Source organism: Trachypithecus francoisi, unplaced genomic scaffold (assembly GCF_009764315.1).
Source record: "Trachypithecus francoisi isolate TF-2019V2 unplaced genomic scaffold, Tfra_2.0 Lachesis_group5, whole genome shotgun sequence".
NCBI classification, from domain to species: Eukaryota; Metazoa; Chordata; class Mammalia; order Primates; family Cercopithecidae; genus Trachypithecus; species Trachypithecus francoisi.
Window position 1 is genome coordinate 97782984 of NW_022681470.1, and position 24131 is coordinate 97807114.

General features: G+C 46.1%; 1 protein-coding gene across 10 annotated transcripts in view; it reads right to left on the reverse strand.

The window, feature by feature from the left end:
• GABPB2 (GA binding protein transcription factor subunit beta 2) overlaps positions 1–24131 on the reverse strand; it is a 76603-nt gene that overhangs the window by 44798 nt on the left and 7674 nt on the right. For 4 of the 10 annotated variants that reach the window (XM_033195209.1, XM_033195210.1, XM_033195203.1 and 1 more), the window contains exons 2-5: positions 12676–12783; positions 12455–12502; positions 10104–10271; positions 5160–5354 (exon numbers count right to left, since the gene is read on the reverse strand). In XM_033195209.1, coding sequence (XP_033051100.1) covers positions 5160–5354; positions 10104–10271; positions 12455–12502; positions 12676–12783 — 519 coding nt within the window. Of the gene's footprint in view, positions 1–5159; positions 5355–10103; positions 10272–12454; positions 12503–12675; positions 12816–19521; positions 19554–24131 lie in introns of those variants that run through there. The other 6 variants (XM_033195205.1, XM_033195204.1, XM_033195208.1 and 3 more) reach the window with 6 other exon arrangements.

A 24131-nucleotide genomic window follows, 5' to 3' on the forward strand; every position in this document is an offset into this window, starting at 1 on the left:
CTAGACAATTCATTTAACCTCTATGAATCTTGTTTTTTTCATTTGAAAAATGAGGGAGTCAGGCCAGGTGCAGTGGCTCATGCCTGTAATCTCACCACTTTGGGAGGCTGAGGCGGGTGGATCACTTGAGGTCAGGAGTTTGAGACCAGCCTGGCCAACATGGTGAAACCCTGTCTCTACTAAATACAAAAGTATCAGCTGGGCGTGGTGGCGGGTGCTTGTAATCCCAGCTACTCGGGAGGCTGAGGCAGGAGAATTGCTTGAACCCAGGAGGCCGAGACTGCAGTGAGCCAAAATAGCGTCATTATACTCCAGCCTGGGTGACAGAGTGAGACTCCGTCTCAAAAAAAGAAAAAAGAAAGGCCGGGCACGGTGGCTCAAGCCTGTAATCCCAGCACCTTGGGAGGCTGAGGCGGGCGGATCACAAGGTCAGGAGATCGAGACCATCCTGGCCTACACGGTGAAACCCCGTCTCTACTAAAAAATACAAAAAACTAGCCGGGCGAGGTGGCGGGCGCCTGTAGTCCCAGCTACTAGGGAGGCTGAGGCAGGAGAATGGCGTGAACCCGGGAGGCGGAGCTTGCAGTGAGCTGAGATCCGGCCACTGCACTCCAGCCTGGGCGACAGAGTGAGACTCCGTCTCAAAAAAAAAAAAAAAAAGAGCCGGGCGCGGTGGCTCAAGCCTGTAATCCTAGCACTTTGGAGGCCGAGACGGGCATCACGAGGTCAGGAGATCGAGACCATCCTGGCTAACACTGTGAAACTCCGTCTCTACTAAAAAATACAAAAAACTAGCTGGGCGAGGTGGCGTGCGCCTGTAGTCCCAGCTACGGGAGGCTGAGGCAGGAGAATGGCGTGAACCCGGGAGGCGGAGCTTGCAGTGAACTGAGATCCGGCCACTGCACTCCAGCCTGGGCGACAGAGCCAGACTCCGTCTCAGAGAAAAAAAAAAAAAAAAAAAGAAAGGAGTTGATCTGAATAGTCTAAAAAGTATTTCCAGCTGGGCGCGGTGGCTCACGCCTGTAATCCCAGCACTTTGGGAGGCCGAAGTGGGTGGATCACAAGGTCAGGAGATTGAGACCATCCTGGCTAAAACTCACATCACTGCACTCCAGCCTGGGCAACAGAGTGAGACTCAATCTCAAAAATAAAAAAAAAAAAATAAAAATAAATAATAAAAAGTAATTTCCAGCACTAATATTTTGTGATTATCTACAAGTCAGTGTGCTAGCAAGAGATTCCCGCAGAGTATCTACAGAGAACAATATTCTCTAGAGTTTTATCCAACCACTTGTTCCATTCTGCCACTGAAGAAATTCCTAAGAGAATATATAACAAGCAAATAAGTGCCAGATTTTAAAGTCTCGCTCCGTATGCTGTACTTTTGCTTCCAGGGATATCTGTTCAATTATGGTGAAAAGTAGCTTATCTTTATTTTATTACTTTCAGAAGCAATTTTCTGCAAACATAATCACTACTTTTAAAAGTCCAGTTATGAAAGGGCTTTAACAAAGAATTGAAAGGTGAAGGGGCTAACCAGTCTATAGACCACCTGCAGTTAGAAAAAAAAAATACTGCAAATGCAGCAGAAATGGCTTGCTTGCTTTCTTCTTCCCTTTCCCTTTTTTTTTTTTTTTTTTGGAGACGGAGTCCTGCTCTGTCACCCAGGCTGCAGTGCAGTGATGCAACCTCCACCTCCACGGTTCCTGCCTCAGCCTCCCAAGTAGCTGGGACTACAGGCGTACATTGCCACGCCTGGCTAATTTCTTTTGTATTTTAGTAGAGACAGGGTTTCATCAAGTTGCCCAGGCTGGCCTTGAACTCCTGAGCTCAGGCAATCCACCTTCCTTGGCCTCCCAAAGTGTTAGGATTATAGGTATGAGCCACCATGCCCAGCCAGAAATGACTATTTTTCATATATAATTAGCCCCTTGACTAAGAGCTTCAATTGAAACAGGTTATCCATTCTTTGGATATTGTCAGATTCCTTCTTGGTTGTTTTTTTTTTTTTTTTTGAGACGGAGTCTGGCTCTGTCACCCAGGCTGGAGTGCAGTGGCCGGATCTCAGCTCACTGCAAGCTCCGCCTTCCGGGTTTATGCCATTCTCCTGCCTCAACCTCCCGAGTAGCTGGGACTACAGGCGCCCGCCACCTTGCCCGGCTAGTTTTTTGTATTTTTTAGTAGAGACAGGGTTTCACATTGTTAGCCAGGATGGTCTCAATTTCCTGACCTAGTGATCCGCCCGTCTCGGCCTCCCAAAGTGCTGGGATTACAGGCTTGAGCCACCGCGCCCGGCCCCTTCGTGGTTTTTTTTGAGAGTCTCACTCTGTCTCCCAGGCTTGAGTACAATGGCATGATCTCAGCTCACTACAACCTCCACCTCCCAAGTTCAACCTCCTGCCTCCATCTCCCAAGTAGCTGGGATTACAGGCACCCACCACCAAACCAGCTAATTTTTGTATTTTTAGTAAAGGTGAGGTTTCACCATGTTGGCCAGACTGGGCTTGAACTCCTGACCTCAGGTGATTCACCCGCCTCGGCCTCCCAAAGTGCTAGGATTTCAGGTGTGAGCTACCATGCCTGGCCTAAATTCCTTCTTGAATTTGCCCTTTTCCTTTATCCTCCACTAGGACATGAAGTGCTCACAGCATGATAAAATTAAAGATAGGAAATAAAATATTATAATATTACATGATAAACAGACATCTAGTAAGTGCTATGGGAGCACACAGGAGGGAAGAGTAGTACTGCTACATGCTGAAATAGTAGCACTTCCTTGGTTCAATTTCTCATTGGCCCTTGCCTGGCCTAATAAAAGTCACCATATAGTTATTTAGCATTAAGTGTCTCTCTCTCATCTGTGTGTCACATCATCTTTTTAAAACAAATTTAATCATATCAGTCCTCTATTTAAAAACTTCTATCCAAATCCATCACTCACATAACAGTTCAAACTCCTTCACATGCTGTAAAGCATCCCTACATTCAGAATCCAGCCTAACTTTCTTTTTTTTTTTTTTTTTTTTTTTTTTTTTTTTTTTTTTTGAGACGGAGTCTCGCGCTTTCCCCAGGCTGGAGTGCTGTGGCCGGATTCAGCTCACTGCAAGCTAGCCTCCGGGTTCACGCCATTCTCTGCCTCAGCCTCCCGAGTTTGGGACTACAGGCGCCGCCACCTCGCCCGGCTAGTTTTGTAGTTTTTAGTAGAGACAGGGTTTCACCGTGTTAGTCAGGATGGTCTCGATCTCCTGACCTCGTATCCGCCGTCTCGGCCTCCCAAAGTGCTAGGATTACAGGCTTGAGCCACCGACGCTCCCGGCCTGGAATCCAGCCTAACTTTCAAGCTTAGCATCTGCCACTCCCAAATTCTGCTTCCTTTGCCCATTCTCTCATAACTCAACTACTTTTTCTTGAACATTCCATGTTCTTTCACACCTCTGTGTCTTTGATTTGCTCTTATTCTAGCCTAGAATATAGTTTTCTCACTTCTCTGCCTACTTCAATATTCCGTTTAAAACCTACTATTCCCTCCTTTGTGCTCCCATAGCACTTACTAGATATCTATTTATCATGCAATTTTTTTTTTTTTTTTTGAGACTGAGTCTCGCTCTGTCACCCAGGCTGGAGTGCAGTGGCCGGATCTCAGCTCACTGCAAGCTCCGCCTCCCGGGTTTACGCCATTCTCCTGCATCAGCCTCCCGTGTAGCTGGGACTACAGACGCCCGCCACCTCGCCCGGCTAGTTTTTTGTATTTTTTAGTAGAGACGGGGTTTCACCACGTTAGCCAGGATGGTCTTGATCTCCTGATCTCGTGATCCGCCCGTCTCGGCCTCCCAAAGTGCTGGGATTACAGGCTTGAGCCAACGCGCCCGGCCTATCACGCAATATTATAATATTTTATTTCCTGTCTTTTATCATGCTTTGAACACTTCATGTCATATTAATTTTTTTTTTGAGATGGAATCCTGCTTGTCGCCCAGGCTCGAATGCAGTGGCGTGATCTTGGCTCACTGCAACCTCTGCCTCCCAGGTTCAAGCGATTCTCCTGCTTTGGCCTCCCAAGTAGCTGGGATTACAGGCACATACCACCATGCCCGGCTAATTTGTTTTGCATTTTTAGTAGAAACGGGGTTTCGCCATATTGGCCAGGCTGGTCTCGAACTCCTGACCTCAGGTGATCCATCTGCCTCGGCCTCCCAAAGTGCTGGGATTACAGGCATGAGCAACCACGCCTGGCCCATGTCCTGTTAATTTTTATATCCCCTGTCCTATTGTTCCCTGATATACAGTGCTGGCTTAAGAAATTAATGGGCAGGGCCGGGCGCAGTGGCTCAAGCCTGTAATCCAGCACTTTGGGAGGCCGAGACGGCGGATCACGAGGTCAGGAGATCGAGACCATCCTGGCTAACACGGTGAAACCCCGTCTCTACTAAAAACACAAAAAAAAAAAAAACCTAGCCGGGCGAGGTGGCGGGCGCCTGTAGTCCCAGCTACTCCGGAGGCTGAGGCAGGAGAATGGCGTAAAACCGGGAGGCGGAGCTTGCAGTGAGCTGAGATCCGGCCACTGCACTCCAGCCCGGACGAAAGAGCAAGACTCCGTCTCAAAAAAAAAAAAAAAAAAAAGAAATTAATGGGCAGGCCGGGCACAGTTGCTCATGCCTGTAATCCCAGCACTTTGGGAGGCCGAGGCAGGCGGATCACCTGAGGTCAGGAGTTCAAGACCAGCCTGGCCAACATGGTGAAACCCATCTCTACAAAAATACAAAAATCAGCTGGGCATGATGGCAGGTGCCTGTAATCCCAGCTACTCGGGAGGCTGAGGAGGAAGAATCACTTGAATCCGAGCAGTGAGCCGAGATCGTGTCATTGCACTCCAGCCTGGGCGACAAAGTGAGACTCCATCTCAGAGTGGGGGGTGGGAAACAGAAATTAATGGGACACAGCCAGGCGCAGTATCCTATTAATGTATATAATATATATAGGTTATGTTTATGCTATATATAATATATATTATATATATAGTGACACTGAGTCACAAGATTGAGACATATTAGAAATGCTATTTTAATAAGATAGGGAAAATTCAGTTTTGATTCAACTCCCACAAAAAAATCCTTAACTTCAATTGACGTATACTCTGGAGAGTATAAAAAGAACCACACCTGGAGGATGACCAAAATCTCAGCATTGTTTTTCTCCAGAGCTATGTCAAAGGCAGATTTATCAAATTTGCTGAAAGCATGGACATCAGCTCCATATTTGATAAGTAACTCTACAACATCTCGATGGTGGCGCTCTGTGGCCCAGTGCAAAGCTGTCATCTTCAGCATGTCCTTGGCATTCACATCTGCACCATTCTGTCACAGAAAAGCATTTTTTTCAACAGTGGTTATAGGAACACAGGTGCAACATCCCATCATCAAATACAGAGGATTTCCATAGATACTATGTACTCAAATCTAGATCACATTTAAGGAATATCAAAGGGAAAAACATTTCTCAAATTCTCCTAAATGCTGACAGACATAATACTTTCAACGAGTGGGTCCTCTAAGGACATCATTGGGAAATTAAACAGATGGAAGACAAAGAGGGAAGGAACAGATTTTTGTTGCATTTATTAATAGAGAGCCAAGTGCCTGAATAAATAGGCATAAGTGCAGAGAATACCTTCAGAAAGGGAAAGAAGAAAAATCAGTAAGTCTGTTTAGCCTTGAAAAAATCCTGGAACTCAGGAGTTCAAGATGAGCTTGGGGAATATGGTGAAAAAAACATGCCTCTACAAAAAATTCAAAACATTAGCCGGGAGTGGTAGTACGTGCCTGTAGTCCCAGCTAAAGGGGAGGGTGAAGTGGGTAGATCTCTTGAGCCTGGGCGGTGGAGGCTGCAGTGAGCCGAAATCATACCACCGCATTCCAGCCTGGGTGACAGAGTGAGACCCCTGTCTCCAAAAAAAAAAAGACTAATAATAATAATAATAATAATAAATTGGAAAACTAGGCTGGGAGCAATGGCTCACGCCTATAATCTCAGCACTTTGGAAGGTTGAGGATGGAAGGATCACTTGAGGCCAGGAGTCTGAGACCAGCCTGGTCAACGTAGTGAGACCTCATCTGTAATTTTTTTTTTTTTTAATATGATTTTAAAAAATGGTCGGGTGCGGTGGCTCATGCCTATAATCCCAGCACTTTGGGAGGCCGAGGCGGGCAGATCACAAGGTCAAAGGATGGAGACCATCCTGGCCAACATGGTGAAACTCCATCTCTACTAAAAATACAAAAATTGGCCGGGCGCGGTGGCTCATGCCTGTAATCCCAGCACTTTGGGAGGCCAAGGCGGGCGGATCACAAGGTCAGGAGATCCAGACCACGGTGAAACCCCGTCTCTGCTAAAAATACAAAAAATTAGCTGGGCGCGGTTGCGGGGGCCTGTAGTCCCAGCTACTCGGGAGGCTGAGGCAGGAGAATGGCGGGAACCCGGGAGGCGGAGCTTGCAGTGAGCCGAGATCGCGCCACTGCCCTCCAGCCAGGGAGACAGCGCGAGACTCCGTCTCAAAAAAAACTAAAAAACAAAAACAAAAATTAGCTGGGCATGGTGGAGCACGCCTGTAGTCCCAGCTACTCGGGAGGCTGAGGCAGGAGAATCACTTGCACCTGGGAGGCAGAGGCTGCAGTGAGCTAGTATTGCGCCACTGCACTCCAGCCTGGCAACAGAGCGAGACTCCGTCTCAAAAAAAAAAAAGAAAAAAAAGAAAAAAAATTTTTAAAAACTGGCTAAGCACAGTAACCGCACACCTGTAATCCCAGTGTTGGGAGGCTGATGTAGGAGAATTGTTTGAGGCCAGGAGTTCAAGGCCAGCCTGGGCTGGGCAATACGAGATCCTATTCTCTACAAAAAATAAAAACAAAAATAAATTAGCTGGGCGTGGTGCTGGATGCCTGTAGTCCTCCTAGCTACTTTGGAGGCTGAGGCAGTAGGATTGCTTGAACCCAGGTGTTGAAAGCTGCAGTGAGCCATGATAATGGCACTGCTCTCCAGCCAGTGCAAAAGAGTGAAACCCTGTCTCAAATTTAAAAAATTGTTTTAGGGCCAGGCACGGTGGCTCACACCTATAATTCCCGCACTTTGGGAGTCTGAGGCAGGCAGATCATAAGGTCAGGAGTTTGAGACCAGCCTGGCCAACAGAGTGAAACCCTATCTCTACTAAAAATACAAAAAAAAATATCTGAGCATGGTGGCAGGCACCTGTAATCCCAGCTACTTTGGAGGCTGAGGTAGGAGAATCACTTGAACCCAGGAGTCGGAGGTTACAATGAGCCAAGATTGCGCCACTGCACTCCAGCCTGGTGACAGTGTGAGACTTGATCTCTTTTTTTTGTTTTTTTTGAGATGAAGTCTTGCTCTTGTACCCCAGGCTGGAGTGCGATGGTGTGATCTTGGCTCACTGCAACCTCCGCCTCCTGGGTTCAAGCAATTCTCTTGCCTCAGTCTCCTGAGTAGCTGGGATTACAGGCGCCTGCCACCACGCCTGGCTAATTTTTGTATTTTTAGTAGAGATGGGGTTTCACCATGTTGGCCAGGCTGGTCTCGAACTCCTGACCTCAGATGATCCGCCTGCCTTGGCCTCCTAAAGTGCTGGGATTACAGGAGTGAGCCATTGTGCCTGGCCAAGAGTTCATCTCAAAAAAAAAAAAAAATTGTTTTAATAAATTAGAAAATAGGCATGGTGGCTCACGTCAGGAGGTCAGGAGTTTGAGACCAGCCTGGGCAACACGGTGAAACCCTGTCTCTACTAAAAATAGAAAAATTGGCTGGGCATAGTGGCAGGCGCCTGTAATCCCAGCTACTTGGGAGCCTGAGGCAGGAGAATCACTTCAACCCGGGAGGCAGAGGTTGTGGTGAGCAGAGATCGTGCCACTGCACTCCAGTCTAAGCAACAAGAGCAGACTCCATCTCAAAAACAAAACAAAACAAAATAAATAAATAAGAAAACAGACTCCTCATAGACATGAAGGCTCTTTTTTTTTTTTTTTTTTTTTTGAGACAGATTCTTGCTCTGTCATCCAGACTGGAGTGCAGTGGCGCAATCTTGGCTCACCACACCTCCACCTCCTGGGTTCAAGTGATTCTCTTGCCTCAGCTTCCTGAGTAGCTGGAATTACAGTCACGCGCCACCATGTCCTGCTAAATTTTTTTGTTTTTTTTGAGATGAAGTCTTGCTCTTGTACCCCAGGCTGGAGTGCGATGGTGTGATCTTGGCTCACTGCAACCTCCGCCTCCTGGGTTCAAGCAATTCTCTTGCCTCAGTCTCCTGAGTAGCTGGGATTACAGGCGCCTGCCACCACGCCTGGCTAATTTTTGTATTTTTAGTAGAGATGGGGTTTCACCATGTTGGCCAGGCTGGTCTCGAACTCCTGACCTCAGATGATCCGCCTGCCTTGGCCTCCTAAAGTGCTGGGATTACAGGAGTGAGCCATTGTGCCTGGCCAAGAGTTCATCTCAAAAAAAAAAAAAAAAAATTGTTTTAATAAATTAGAAAATAGCATGGTGGCTCACGTCAGGAGGTCAGGAGTTTGAGACCAGCCTGGGCAACACGGTGAAACCCTGTCTCTACTAAAAATAGAAAAATTGGCTTGGCTGGGCATAGTGGCAGGCGCCTGTAATCCCAGCTACTTGGGAGCCTGAGGCAGGAGAATCACTTCAACCGGGAGGCAGAGGTTGTGGTGAGCAGAGATCGTGCCACTGCACTCCAGTCTAAGCAACAAGAGCAAGACTCCATCTCAAAAACAAAACAAAACAAAATAAATAAATAAGAAAACAGACTCCTCATAGACATGAAGGCTCTTTTTTTTTTTTTTTTTTTTTTGAGACAGATTCTTGCTCTGTCATCCAGACTGGAGTGCAGTGGCGCAATCTTGGCTCACCACACCTCCACCTCCTGGGTTCAAGTGATTCTCTTGCCTCAGCTTCCTGAGTAGCTGGAATTACAGTCACGCGCCACCATGTCCTGCTAAATTTTTTTGTTTTTTTTGAGATGAAGTCTTGCTCTTGTACCCCAGGCTGGAGTGCGATGGTGTGATCTTGGCTCACTGCAACCTCCGCCTCCTGGGTTCAAGCAATTCTCTTGCCTCAGTCTCCTGAGTAGCTGGGATTACAGGCGCCTGCCACCACGCCTGGCTAATTTTTGTATTTTTAGTAGAGATGGGGTTCACCATGTTGGCCAGGCTGGTCTCGAACTCCTGACCTCAGATGATCCGCCTGCCTTGGCCTCCTAAAGTGCTGGGATTACAGGAGTGAGCCATTGTGCCTGGCCAAGAGTTCATCTCAAAAAAAAAAAAAAAAATTGTTTTAATAAATTAGAAAATAGGCATGGTGGCTCACGTCAGGAGGTCAGGAGTTTGAGACCAGCCTGGGCAACACGGTGAAACCCTGTCTCTACTAAAAATAGAAAAATTGGCTGGGCATAGTGGCAGGCGCCTGTAATCCCAGCTACTTGGGAGCTGAGGCAGGAGAATCACTTCAACCCGGGAGGCAGAGGTTGTGGTGAGCAGAGATCGTGCCACTGCACTCCAGTCTAAGCAACAAGAGCAAGACTCCATCTCAAAAACAAAACAAAACAAAATAAATAAATAAGAAAACAGACTCCTCATAGACATGAAGGCTTTTTTTTTTTTTTTTTTTTTTTTTGAGACAGATTCTTGCTCTGTCATCCAGACTGGAGTGCAGTGGCGCAATCTTGGCTCACCACACCTCCACCTCCTGGGTTCAAGTGATTCTCTTGCCTCAGCTTCCTGAGTAGCTGGAATTACAGTCACGCGCCACCATGTCCTGCTAAATTTTTTTGTTTTTTTTTAGTAGCAATGGGGTTTCACCATGTTGGTCTGGCCAGTCTCGAACTCCTGACCTTGTGATCCACCCGTCTCAGCCTCCCAAAGTGCTGGGATTACATGCACCTGGCCTGCCATGAAGACTCTTGCAGATGCAACTTAATGCTATTAACTGTCCTAAACTTAATCCTTCCCAAGTCATTTCCTAGTACCCATTTAAGAAAACAGGAAAGTGGATGTCTTTTTTACAACATAACCTTGCCACTATTCTTGCTTTACCCGAACGAGCAGTTCCACGATGTGTGCATGTCCATCTGCAGCAGCCATGTGCAAGGGGGTCCTGTCTACTTTAGTCCGGGCATCCCTGCTAACACCTGCTCGAAGGAGTACTTCTGCTGTGGAATAATGACCATACTGAGCTGCAAGGTGGAGGGGTGATGTTCCAAGCTGTGGAAAAATAATACTCATTGAATAATCACTGTGTGCAGAGTCCTAGATCATTACTGGAGAGATACAAATGAACAAAGTATGGTTCTTGTCCTTCAAGAGAGAATCTGGTTGGGCAGATAAAACTGAAAAAATGGTTAAAATTACAAATTAAAGGCAAGGGGCTGGGTGCACTGGCTCACACCTGTAATCCCAGCACTTTGGGAGGCCAAGGTGGGCCGATCACCTGAGGTCAGGAGTTCAAGACCCGCCTGGCCAACATGGTGAAACCCCATCTCTACTAAAAAATACAAAAAAAGTTAGCCAGGCATGGTGGTGGGCACCTGTAACCCCAGCTACTCAGGAGGCTGAGGCAGGGAGAATTGCTTCGAACCTGGGAGGCAGAGGGTTGCAGTGACCTGAGATTGTGCCACTGCACTCCAGCCTGGGCGACAGAGGGAAACTCCATCTCAAAAAAAAAAAAAAAAAATTAACATGCTAATGGACAAATAAATAGACCACCAATTAAGTGCTAAGTATAATGGCTTATGTCAGGTGGATTTATCAAGTAAGGTTCCCTAAGGACGTGACTTTACGCAGCATTTAGAAGGTTAAAAAAAAAAAAAAAAAAAGGGATCAGGGTGGATGTGGTGGCTCATGCCTGCAATCCCAGCACTTTGGGAGGTCAAGACAGGAGGACTGCTTGAGCCCAAGAGATCAAGACCAGCCTGGGCAACATAGAGAGACCTTATCCCGTGATAAATAAATAAATAAAGTAAATTTTAAAAAAGAAAAAGGGTAGAGACTAGAAAGTTACCTGTGGAATTTGAGGTACAAATTTGACTGATTGGAAGAAAAGTTTTTTGCTACAGTAAAGCAGGGCAAAACGAATGATGATGAGATGAAGAGGCAATAAAAATTTAGCAATGATGTATCAACAGCAATAAGTAAGTCTGTCATCCCAGTGTAAATCTTGTAAGAGTTATCTATCATCATCCACTTTGGCCAGAGATCTATTCCCTTCTTTTTGTTATGCTCTTTATTTTAAGCCTGTTTAGTTTATTCTTTGCTTTTTCATATTTTCAGCCTCTCTGCCTGACTGAATTTAATTCACATTGTTCTTTCCAGGTCTATTTATAGAAATGCTATTATCATGGGTTTCCTTTTCTTTCTTTTTGTGAAGTGCTAAGAATCTGTTGGCCTCTCAATCACTCCAGAATAGAGGTCATTCATTCATTGAAATTGTTAAAATTTGGCAATGCATACAAAATCTGTGACTGCTAAGAAAGCCCACATTATAACCCGGACCCGTTTCTTCTGAAGCTCTTTGGTCTCCAAGATGGTTAAGGCTAAATTACACCTTCCTCTCTAATGTTTTTTTTTTTTTTTTGAGACGGAGTCTCGCTGTCTCCCAGGCTGGAGTGCAGTGGCGCGATCTTGGCTCACTGCAACCTCCGCCTCCCAGGTTCACGCCATTCTCCTGCCTCAGCCTCCCAAGTAGCTGGGACTACAGGCACCCGCCACAACGCACGGCTAATTTTTTTGTATTTTTAGTAGAGACAGGGTTTCACCCTGTTAGCCAGGATGGTCTCGATCTCCTGACCTCATGATCTGCCCACCTCGTCCTCCCAAAGTACTGGGATTACAGGTGTGAGCCACTGTGCCCAGCCTTTAATGTTTTTTAACAGTGGTAAAGGAAACAGAACAGCTAGATGACTTTTTTTTTTTTTTTTGAGACGGAGTTTCCAAGCTGGAGTGCAATGGCACAATCTCAGCTCACTGCAACCCCCACCTCCCGAGTTCACGCGATTCTCCTGCCTCAGCCTCCCAAATAGCTGGGATTACAGGCATGCACCACCATGCCTGGCTAATTTTTTGTATTTTTAGTTGAAACAGGGTTTCACCATGTTAGCAGGCTAGTCTCGAACTCCTGACCTCAGGTGATCTGCCCGCCTTGGACTCCCAAAGTGCTGGGATTACAGTTGTGAGCCACCACGCTCAGCCTAGACAATTTCATATTAACCAGGGCATATTACAAAAAAGGAAACAAGAAGTTTATTAGTCTAGAAATTCATTCTTATTATATTGATTTTATTTAATTTCTACCTAATTACAGAAGTCTATAATGCAAGTACACTCCAGAGACAGTTAAACCTTTAGAAAATACTCTAAAAAAATTATAGAAAATCACAAGTATATAATACCTTACAATTATCACCTATATATCCACAGGAGACTCTCAATTTGGAAAACTAAAAGAAAAAGAAAACCACATATTCAGATAAGACAAAGAAAATAAAACTCTTGAAAGGGATATGAGGTAGAAAGGGAGTGAAGAAAAACCAATAAAGTCTGTTAGCCTTTAAGAAAAAGGTTGGTAAAGCATACATTGGAAATAATTAAGAGACCTTTCCTCTAAGCTTACCCAGTCTGTGGTGAATGGGGCGCCGTTTGCCATCAATGTTCTCACTTCATCATCTTGGCCTTTTCTTGCTGCCTCTAGCAACCTCTTTCCCAAGTCCACCAAAGACATCTTTATGCATAGGAACAAAAGTTTTCAGGTAGCTATAACTCAAACATAAGGAAAGCTGCCAATACATTTTTTTAGAAGACTTCTTATATTTGAATGTATGTAATATACATCTCAAGTTGACTGGTAGGTCACTTCCTTTCTACCTCATCTAACACAAGCAATAAAATAGTTGGGAATGTTTCAAGCCCTTATACATAGTTCTATCACTTTCAATCCCCAGAAATACTCTGGAAATATCTGCAACACACTACGACCTTTCTAGTTTAAGGAATCGATAAAACACCATTTCATTCCCCTGAAATGAAGAAAGGTACAATATTATTTTAAGGAACATAATACAAAATAATAAATTATGTAGTTTGATTTCCAGGAAGGGAGCAAGATGGATGCCCACCTGTGAAACTACTGCTTGATGGAAATTATGAGAGCCCTTATTAGCAACTAACTGCTCTCTCTGGAGGTTTGTAGGCACACTGAAATAGGACACATCAAGGTTTCCAAATAAAACTGTATCACTCTCTCTTTTTTTTTTGTTTTGTTTTGTTTTTTGAGACTGAGTCTCACTGTATTGCTCAGGCTGGAGTGCAGTGGTGTGACCTCGACTCAGTGCAACCTCCGCCTCCCGGGTTCAAGCAATTCTCTTGCTTCAGCCTCCTGAGTAGCTGGGATTGCAGGCACCCGCCACCATGCCCGGCTAATTTTTGTATTTTTAGTAGAGACGGGGTTTCACCATGTTGGCCAGGCTGGTCTCGAACTCCTGACCTCAAGTGATCCACCCGCCTCAGCCTCCCAAAGTGTTGGGATTACAGGCGTGAGCCACCGCACCCAGCCCAAACTATTACACCATAGTCAGAAGATAAAAACTAGGTTAAGATGCAGTAATGATATAATCATGCTTAAAATTTAAGGAGACAAAGAGGGGTGCAGTGGCTTGGGACTGTAATCCCAGCACTTTAGGAGGTCGAGGTAGAAGGATTACTTGAGCTCACAAGTTTGAGACCAGCCTAGGCAAAATGGTGAAACCGTCTCACAAAAAATACAAAAATTGGCTGGGCGCGGTGGCTCGAGCCTGTAGTCCCAGCACTTTGGGAGGCTGAGGCAGGCAGATCACCTGAGGTCAGGAGTTTGAGACCAGCCTGGCCAACAGAGTGAAACCCCGTCTCTACTAAAAATACAAAAATTAGCCGGGTGTGGTAGCACACGTCTGTAGTCCCAGCTACTTGGGAGACTGAGGCAGGACAATTGCTTGAACCTGGGAGGCGGAGGTTGCAATGAGCCGAGATTGCGCCACTGCACTCCAGTCTGGGCGACAGAGCGAGACGCTATCTCGAAAAAATAAAATAATAATTTTTAAAAAGATAAAAATTAACTGGGCATGGTGGTGCATGCCTATAATCTCAGCTAATCGGGAGGCTAAGATGGGAGGATAACTTCAGCTCAGGAGATGGAGGTTGCAGCAAGCTGAGATTGCACCACTGCACTCTAGCCTGGGTGATACAGCCAGATCTTGACTTAAAAAAAAAAAAAAGAAAAAATTTAAGAACAAGCCTTTATTGGTTAAACACTGATCTGCTTAGGCCAGTAGTTCAAAAAGTATGGTTTGTGGACCCCTGGTGGTCCCTGATACCCTTTTAGGGATCTATGAGGTCAGAACTATTTTTATTATAATACAAAAACATTATTTGCCTTTTTTCTTTTTCCATGTTTACATTAGCACTGACGGTACAAATTAAACAGTGGTTATAACTGCTGGTGCCTTAGCATGAATCAGACTGTGCTACTGGTTATTGTATTCTTCACTGCCATGTAATCTCAAGGGAAAATTGCCAGTTCTACTTAGGAGTGTCCTGGATGACACAGTAAAACTTATTAATTTTATTAAATCTCAACACCTGAATATATGTGTTTATAATTTATGTGTTACAAAATGGGAAGTATACATAAAGCACTTTTTTTTTTTTTTTTTTGAGACATGGTTTCACTGTCACCCAGGCTGGAGTGCAGTGGGCACAATCACAGCTCACTGCAGTCCTGACCTCCTGGGCTCATGGGATCCTCCCATCTCAGCTTCCCAAGTAGCTGGGACTACAAGCACACACCACCATGCCCAGCTAATTTTTGTATTTTTTATAGAGATGGGGATTCACAATATTACTCAGGCTGGTCTCAAACTGCTGGGCTCAAGCGATCGACCTACCTTGGGACCCCAAAGTGTTAGGATTACAGGCATGAGCCATCACACCCGGACTCTTCTCTACCCTTTTGCTCAAATGACAATTATACTGTACCCACCATTCTGCATGATCTTTCCATAGCAATAGAACCCCAAAGTGTTGGGATTACAGGTGTGAGCCACTGTGCCTAGCTGACTTAAATTACTTCTGCTGCTTACTGAAACATGATGGTTTTCTTGAGAAAAAGCACGACATGATTAAGTTGCAAGCTAAAATAACTGCTTTTGGCCAGGCACGGTGGCTCATGCCTGTAATCCCAACACTTTGGCAGGTCCAGGCAGGCAGATCACCAGGTCAGGAGATCGAGACCATCCTGGCTAACACGGTGAAACCCTGTCTCTACTGAAAATCCAAAAAAAAAAAAAAAAAAAAAAATTAGCCAGGCGTGGTGGCAGACGCCTATAGTCCCAGCAACTCGGGAGGCTGAGGCAGGAGAATGCTGTGAACCCTGGAGGCGGAGCTTGCAGCGAGCCGAGATTGCGCCACTGCACTCCAGCCTGGGCGACTGAGCGAGACTCCATCTCAAAAAAATAAAATAAAATAAAATAAATAACTGCTTTTATCATGGAACATCATTTTATTTTATTATTATTTTATTTTTGAGATAGAGTTTTGCTCTTGTCACTCAGGCTGGAGTGCAATGGTGTGATCTCGGCTCACTGCAACCTCTGCCTCCCAGGTACAAGTGATTCTCCTGCCTCTGCCTCCCAAGTATCCACAATTACAGGCACCCACCACCATGCCCAGCTAATTTTTGTATTTTTAGTAGAGAGATGCTGGCCAGGCTGGTCTCGAACTCCTGACTTCAGGTGATCTGCCCACCTTGGCTTCCCAAAGTGCTGGGATTACAGGCGCGAGCCACCACAAAAGTGAGTGGCACAAAGAGAGTGGCAGCTCACTTTGTTCATTTTTTATTTTATTCATTTATTTTTTATTATTATTTTTTGAGATGGAGCCTCGCTCTTGTTGCCCAGGCCAGAGTGCAGTGGCGAGATCTCGGCTCACTGCCAACCTCCACCGCCCAGGTTCAAGCAACTCTCTGTCTCAGCCTTCCGAGTAGCCAGGATTACAGGCATGCGCCACCACGTCTGACTAATTTTTCTGTACTTTTAGTAGAGATGGGGTTTCGCCATGTTGGCCAGGCTGTTCTCAAACTCCTGACCTCAGGTGATCTGCCTGCCTCGGCCTCCCAAAGTGCTGGAATTACAGGCGGGAGCCACCGCGCCCAGCCAACTGACAGTATTTATTGCCAATTATCAATTACAATTTGAGCTTTCAAGCAAAAATTAGAATTTTGGAAAATCTATAACCACTGCCATCAACTTGATAACTTACGTTAAAGACTTTTCTGATGAAATAAGTGGTAATATTAATGAATGTGATTTTTTGATATTGTATAATAAAATGCATAAATATTTAGATGACCTATACAATTTGGTGAACCAATACTTTTTTTTTTTTTTTTGAGACGGAGTCTCGCTCTGTCGCCCAGGCTGGAGTGCAGTGGCCGGATCTCAGCTCACTGCAAGCTCCGCCTCCTGGGTTCACGCCATTCTCCTGCCTCAGCCTCCTGAGTAGCTGGGACTACAGGCGCCCGCCACCTTGCCCAGCTAGTTTTTTGTATTTTTTAGTAGAGACGGGGTTTCACCGTGTTAGCCAGGATGGTCTCGATCTCCTGACCTCGTGATCCACCCGTCTCGGCCTCCCAAAGTGCTTGAGCTACCGTGCCCGGCCGAACCAATACTTCCCAAATGACCAGTGTTTGATGTTATAAAGTCATGCACAGGTAAAACAATTCAAAGTGAAAGATCAATGGTTTTAAGGTCACAGAATACAAAAATTCACTGATGTGATTTCAAATTCCTCATTGCAACTAACTTTTTCTTTTTTTTTTTTTTTTTTTTTTTGAGACAGGGTCTTTTTCTGTTGCCCAGGCTAGACTGCAGTGGTATGATCATAGCTCACTGCAGCCTTGAACTCCTGGGCTCAAGCAATCTTCCGTCCTCAGCCTCTTGAGTAGCTAGGACTACAGGTGCGCACAACCGTGCCTAATTCTTTAGTTTTTTGTAGAGGTGCTGTTTTGTTACATTGCCCAGGCTGGTCTCAAACTCCTGGCCTCAAGCAATCCTCCTGCCTTCGTGCAACTAACTTTTTTTTTTTTTTTTTTTTTTTTTGAGGCGGAGTCTTGCTCTGTCGCCCCGGCTGGAGTGCAGTGGCCGGATCTCAGCTCACTGCAAGCTCTGCCTCCCGGGTTCCCACCATTCTCCTGCCTCAGCCTCCCAAGTAGCTGGGACTACAGGCACCCGCCACCTCGCCCGGCTAGTTTTTTGTATTTTTAGTAGAGACGGGGTTTCACTGTGTTCGCCAAGATGGTCTCGATCTCCTGACCTTGTGATCTGCCCGTCTCGGCCTCCCAAAGTGCTGGGATTACAGGCTTGAGCCACCGCGCCCGGCCCATGCAACTAACTTTTAAGAAATTACCACTTGTTGGCCTGGCGCGGTGGCTCATGCCTGTAATCCCAGCACTTTGGGAGGCCAAGGTGGGCGGATCACAAGGTTAGGAGATCGAGACCACCCTGGTTAACACGGTGGAATTGCGTCTCTACTAAAAATACAAAAAAAAAAAAAAGAAAGAAAGAAAAAAATTAGCCAGGTGTGGTGGCGGACACCTGTAGTCCTAACTACTCGGGAGGCTGAGGCAAGAGAATCGCATGCACTCGGCAGGCGGAGCATGAAGTGAGCCCAGATCGCACTACCACAATCCAGCCTGGGCAACAGAGCGAGACTCCATCTCAAAAAAAAAAAGAAATTACCATTTGTCAGCCGGACGCTGTGGCTTACACATGTAATCCCAGCACTTTGGGAGGCCAAAGTGGGCGGATCATCTGAGGTCAGGAGTTCAAGATCAGCCTGGCCAACATGGTGAAACCCCGTCTCTACTAAAAGTACAAAAATTAGCTGGGCATGGTGGCACATGCCTGTAGCCCCAGTTACTTGGGAGGCTGAGGCAGGAGAATCACTTGAACCAAGGAGGCGGAGGTTGTGGTGAGCCGATATCGCACCACTGCACTCCAGTCTGGGCAACAGGGTGAGACTCCGTCTCAAAAAAAAAAGAAAAGAAAAAAGAAATTACCACTTGTCAAATTTTTGTGTAGTATCAAAGAAGAATACTCATTGCTACTGGAAAAAGTTATTTAATACTCTTTCCTTCTACAAGTACATATTGTAACAGACAGAATGAAGTAGATGTAAGAATGCAGCTGTCAGCTGGGTGCAGTGGCTCACGCCTGTAAACCTAGCACTTTGGGAGACTGAGGTGGGCAGATCACCTAAGGTCAGGAGTTCAAGAGCAGCCTGGCCAACATGGTGAAACTCTGTCTTTACAAAAAATACAAAAAAAAATAGGCCAGGCGCGGTGGCTCAAGCCTGTAATCCCAGCATTTTGGGAGGCCGAGACGGGTGGATCACGAGGTCAGGAGATCGAGACCATCCTGGCTAACACCGTGAAACCCCGTCTCTACTAAAAAAAAACTACAAAAACCTAGCCGGGCGAGGTGGTGGCGCCTGTAGTCCCAGCTACTCGGGAGGCTGAGGCAGGAGAATGGCGTGAACCCGGGAGGCGGAGCTTGCAGTGAGCTGAGATCCGGCCACAGCACTCCAGCCTGGGTGACAGAGCGAGACTCCGTCTCAAAAAAAAAAAAAAAAAAAAAAAACAAACAAAAAAATTAGCTGGGCGTGGTGGTGCATGCCTGTAGTCCCAGCTACTCAGGAGGCTGAGGTGGAAGAATTGCTTGAACCCAGGAGGCAGAGGTTGCAGTAAGCCGAGGTCACGCCACTGCACTCCAGCCTGGGTGATAGAGCGAGATACCGTCTAAAAAGAAAAAATGAGAATGCAGCTGTCTTCTATTAAGCCAGAAGTTAAAGACAGTTGAAAAAAATATAAAACAATGCTCTTCTTTGCACCATTTTTAAACTTTGAAGATATATATATATACAGTTTGTTTGTTTGTTTTTTGGGTTTTTTTGAGACAGGGTCTCACTGCTCTGTTGCCCAGGTTGGAGGGCAGTGACACAATCTCGGTTCACTGCAACCTCTGCCTCTGGTGTTTAAGTGATTCTTGTGCCTGAGCCTCCCAAGTAGCTGGGATTACAGGTGTGCACCACCATGCCCGGCTAATTTTTGTATTTTTAGTAGAGATGGGGGTTTCACCACGTTGTCTAGGCTGGTATCAATCTCCTGACCTCAAGTGATCTACTGGCCTCAGCCTCCCAAAGTGCTGGGATTACAGGCATGAGCCACCACACCCAGTCTGAATATGTATTTTTTATAAAAATGTTTTATGTTGGCCAGGTGTGGTGGCTCATGCCTGTAATCCCAGCACTTTGGGAGGCCGAGACAGGTGGATTGCCTGAGATCAGGAGTTCGAGACCATTCTGGCCAACATGGTGAAACTCCATCTCTACTAAAAATACAAAAAAATTAGTCAGGCGTGGTGGTGTGTACCTGTAATCCCAGCCACTTGGGAGGCTGAGACAGGGAAATTGCTTGAATCTGGAAGGTGAAGGTTGCGGTGAGTCGAGATTACACCACTGCACTCCAGCCTGGGCGACAGAGCGAGACTCCATCTCAAAAAAAAAAAAAGTTTTATGTTAACATGTAATGGATTTATTACCAAGTTAATTAATGAACTTTTTTTTTTTCTTTTAATCTTCCCGTTTTAGAGATGGGGTCTTGCTCTGTCACCCAGTCTGGAGTACAGTGCAGTGATCATAGCTCACTGCAACCTCAAATTTCTGGGCTCAAGGGATCCTCCTGCCTTGGTGTCCCAAAGTACTGGGATTATAGGCATGAGTCACCATGCCCAGCCCATAGTGTGAATTTTTATAATCTAATCCAAGTGTCAGTTTATACCACACAAGAAAATGGTAGATAAAAATGATAGCAAACCTTTCTTTTTTCTTTTCTTTTTTTTTTTTTTTTGAGATGTAGTCTTCCTTTGTTGGCCAGGCTAGAGTGCAGTAGCATGATCTTGGCTCACTGCAACCTCCAACCACCACCTCCTGGGTTCAAGTGATTCTTGTGTCAGCCCCCCGAGTAGCTGGGATTAAAGGTGCCACACCACCATGCCCAGCTAATATTTGTATTTTTAGTGGAGATAGGGTTTCACCATCTTGGCCAGGCTGGTCTTGAACTCCTGACCTCAAGTGATTTGCTTGCCTCGGCCTCCCAAAGAGTTGGGATTACAGGCGTGAGTCACTGCGCCTGGGCTAAATCCTTCTTTTTATTTATTTATTTATTTATTTAGAGACAGAGTTTCGCTCTTGTTGCCCAGGCTGGAGTGCAGTGGAATGATCTCGGTTCACCGCAACCTCCGCCTCCTGGGTTGAAGTGATTCTCCTGCCTCAGCCTCCTAAGTAGCTGAGATTACAGGCATGCACCACCATGCCCAGCTAATGTTGTATTTTTAGTAGAGACAGGGTTTCTCCATGTTGGTCAGACTTGTCTTGAACTCCTGACCTTAGGTGATCTGCCCACCTTGGCCTCCCAAAGTGCTGGGATTACAGGTGTGAGTCACCGCACCCGGCCAACCCTTCTTATAGAACTTATAGAATTAGATGTCACATTTCTCCATGGTTATCTTCCTTTTAAAATATCAAAACTGTGTTTCAATTTATTTTACTACTAATATTTAAAAACAAGAACAAATTTTAGATGATTCATTAGTTAGAAATGATTCTCTTCACATTTTTCCAACATATACTATATATAAAAAGTATAAGGCCAGGCACAGTGGCTTATGCCTGTAATCCCAACATTTTGGGAGGCCGAGGCAGGTGGATCATGAGGTCAAGAGATTGAGACCATCCTGGCCAACATAGTGAAACCCTGTCTCTATTAAAAATACAAAATTAGGCCCGGCGCAGTGGCTCAGGCCTGTAAATCCCAGCACTTTGGGAGGCTGAGATGGGCGGATCACGTGGTCAGATCGAGACCATCCTGGCTAACACGGTGAAACCCCGTCTCCACTAAAATACAAAAAAAATTAGCCAGTCGTGGTGGCGGGCGCCTGTAGTCATAGCTACTCAGGAGGTTGCAGCAGAATGGCGTGAACCCAGGAGGCGGAGCTTGCAGTGAGCCGAGATCCTGCCACCGCACTCCAGCCTGGATGACAGAGGGAGATTCCGTCCCAACACTTTGGGAGGCCGAGGCGGGCAGATCATGAGGTCAGGAGATCGAGACCATCCTGGCCTACACGGTGAAACCCTGTCTCTACTAAAAATACAAAAATAAAATTTGCCGGGCATGGTGGCGAGCGCCTGTAGTCTCAGCTACTTGGGAAGCTGAGGCAGGAGAATAGTGTGAACCCGGGAGGCGGAGCGTGCAGTGTGCCGAGATCACGCCACTGCACTCCAGCCTGGGTGACAGAACGAGACTCCATCTCAAAAAAAAAAAAAAAAAAAAACGTTGGTTAGGCATGGTGGCACATGCCTGTAATCCCAGCTGCTAAGGAGGCTGAGGCAGGAGAACTGCTTGAACCCAGGAGGTGGAGGTTGCAGTGAGCCAAGATCACGCCACTGCACTCCAGCCTGGGCAACAAGAGCAAAACCCTGTCTCAAAAAAAAAAAGTAAAGTACATTACCAAGACTTAAAAAGTACATCACCAAGACTTAAACACCTTTACAATAAATCACAAAGGTAAACAACGCCTCACACAAGGATGTTCAGAAATGCTGGCTCAAAGAGGATTATCTATTCTAAGAATGAAATTTCAGCCCTAGACCCGACGACCAAAAAAATTCAGTTGAAGTTTGGGGTATCTGCTTAAGAAGTCTGCCGGGTGCGGTGGCTCACGCCTGTAATCCCAGCACTTTGGGAGGCTCAGGTGGGTGGATCATGAGGTCAGGAGATTGAGAACATCCTGGCTAACATGGTGAAACCCCATCTCCACTAAAAATACAAAAAATTAGCCGGCTGTGGTGGCGGGCGCCTATAGTCCCAGCTACTCGGGAGGCAGAGGCAGGAGAATGGCGAGAACCCAGGAGGCAGAGCTTGCAGTGAGCTGAGATCGCGCCACTGCACTCCAGCCTGGGCAACAGAGCGAGACTCCCTCTCAAAAAACAAACAAACAAACAAACAAACAAACAAACAAAAAAAAACTCTGGTTTGCTTCTGGGGAGGTGATATTTCTGGAAACAAGACCCTTTAAATACATTAATTTTTATCCCACTGTAATTGCTGTTTTCATCACATGAACCCTTGCAAATATATTTATTTATTTATTTATTTTTTTTTTTTTTTTGAGGCGGAGTCTCGCTCTGTTGCCCGGACTGGAGTGCAGTGGCCGGATCTCAGCTCACTGCAAGCTCCGCCTCCCGGGTTTACGCCATTCTCCTGCCTCAGCCTCCCGAGTAGCTGGGACTACAGGCGCCCGCCATCTCGCCCGGCTAGTTTTTGTATTTTTAGTAGAGACGGGGTTTCACCGTGTTAGCCAGGATGGTCTCGATCTCCTGACCTCGCGATCCGCCCGTCTCGGCCTCCCAAAGTGCTGGGATTACAGGCTTGAGCCACTGCGCCCGGCCTATTTATTTTTTAAGACAGAGGTTTGCTCTTGTTGTGCAGGCTGGAGTGCAACGGCAAGATCCCCAGTCACTGCAATCTCCGTCTCCAAAGTTCAAGCGATTCTCCTACCTCAGCCTCTTGAGTAGCTGGGAATACAGGCATGTGCCACCACGCCCGGCTAATTTTTGTATTTTTAGTAGGGGGGGGGGTTTCACCATCTTGGCAAGGCTGGTCTCGAACTCCTGACCTCGTGATCCACCCGCCTCAGCCTCCCAAAGTGCTGGGATTACAGGCATGAGCTACTGTGCCTGGCAATGTTTTATTATTATTATTATGATTGTTGTTATTTTTTTTGTGTGTGTGTGTGACAGAGTTTTGCTCTTGTTATGCAGACTAGAGTGCAATGGTGCAATCTCAGCTCACCGCAATCTCCGTCTCCAAAGTTCAAGCGATTCTCCTGCCTCAGCCTCCCGAGTAGCTGGGATTACAGGCATGTATCACCACGCCCAGCTAAATTTTGTATTCCCAGTAGAGACAGGGTTTCACCATGCTGGTCAGCCCGGACTCGAACTCCTGACATCAGGTGATCCGCTGCCTCGGCCTCCCAAAGTGCTGGGATAGAGGCGTGAGTCACTGCGCCCGGTCACAAAATGTTTCTGACCAGTGTTTTCCATTGTAGTCTGCTTTCATATCTACACATATCGTATTTATGTATTTATTTACTGAGATAGGGTCTCACTCTGTTTCCCAGGCTGGAGTGCAGTGGCATAATCACCACTCACTGCAACCTCTGCCTCCTGGATTCAAGCGATTCTCCTGCCTCGTTCTCCTGAGTAGCTGGGGTTACAGGCACCTACTACCATGCCTGGCTAATTTATGTATTTTTAATAGAGGCAGGGTTTCATCAGGTTGACCAGGCTGGTCTTGAACCCCTGACCTCAAGTAACCCGCCAGCCTCAGCCTCCCAAAGTGCTGGGATTACAGGCGTGAGCCACTGCACCTGGCCTATCACTCTTCTTTAATCATCTTTCTGTCACACATCAATACTACTAAATGACAACCAACCCAAATCTGTCATCCCATTCTTTCAACAAGGCATGATTTGAAACCCCTATTTCTTACTATATAGAGATAAAATTAAACTTTGGGATTAGAATGTAAATAGGGTGCTATATTTATCTCCTAATATAGGAAAGATCTAGAAATGCATTCTTCAAGGCTCTTTTCTCCTCCTATCCTCAGTTACTCTTTTGAGTTAACCTGAAGCATCCATCTTAAGAAAAAGTAAAATGTAGCCAGGTGTGGTGGCTCACGCCTGTAATCCCAGCACTTTGGGAGGCAGACGCAGGCAGATCACTTGAGGTCAGGAGTTGGAGACCAGACTGGCCAACATAGTGAAACCCTGCCTCTACTAAAAATACAAAAATTAGCCAGGCATGGTGTTGCATGCCTGTAATCCCAGCTACTCAGGAGGTTGAGGCAGGAGAATCACTTGAACCTGGGAGGCAGAGGTCGCAGTGAGCCAAGATTGTGCCACTGCCCTCCAGCCTGGG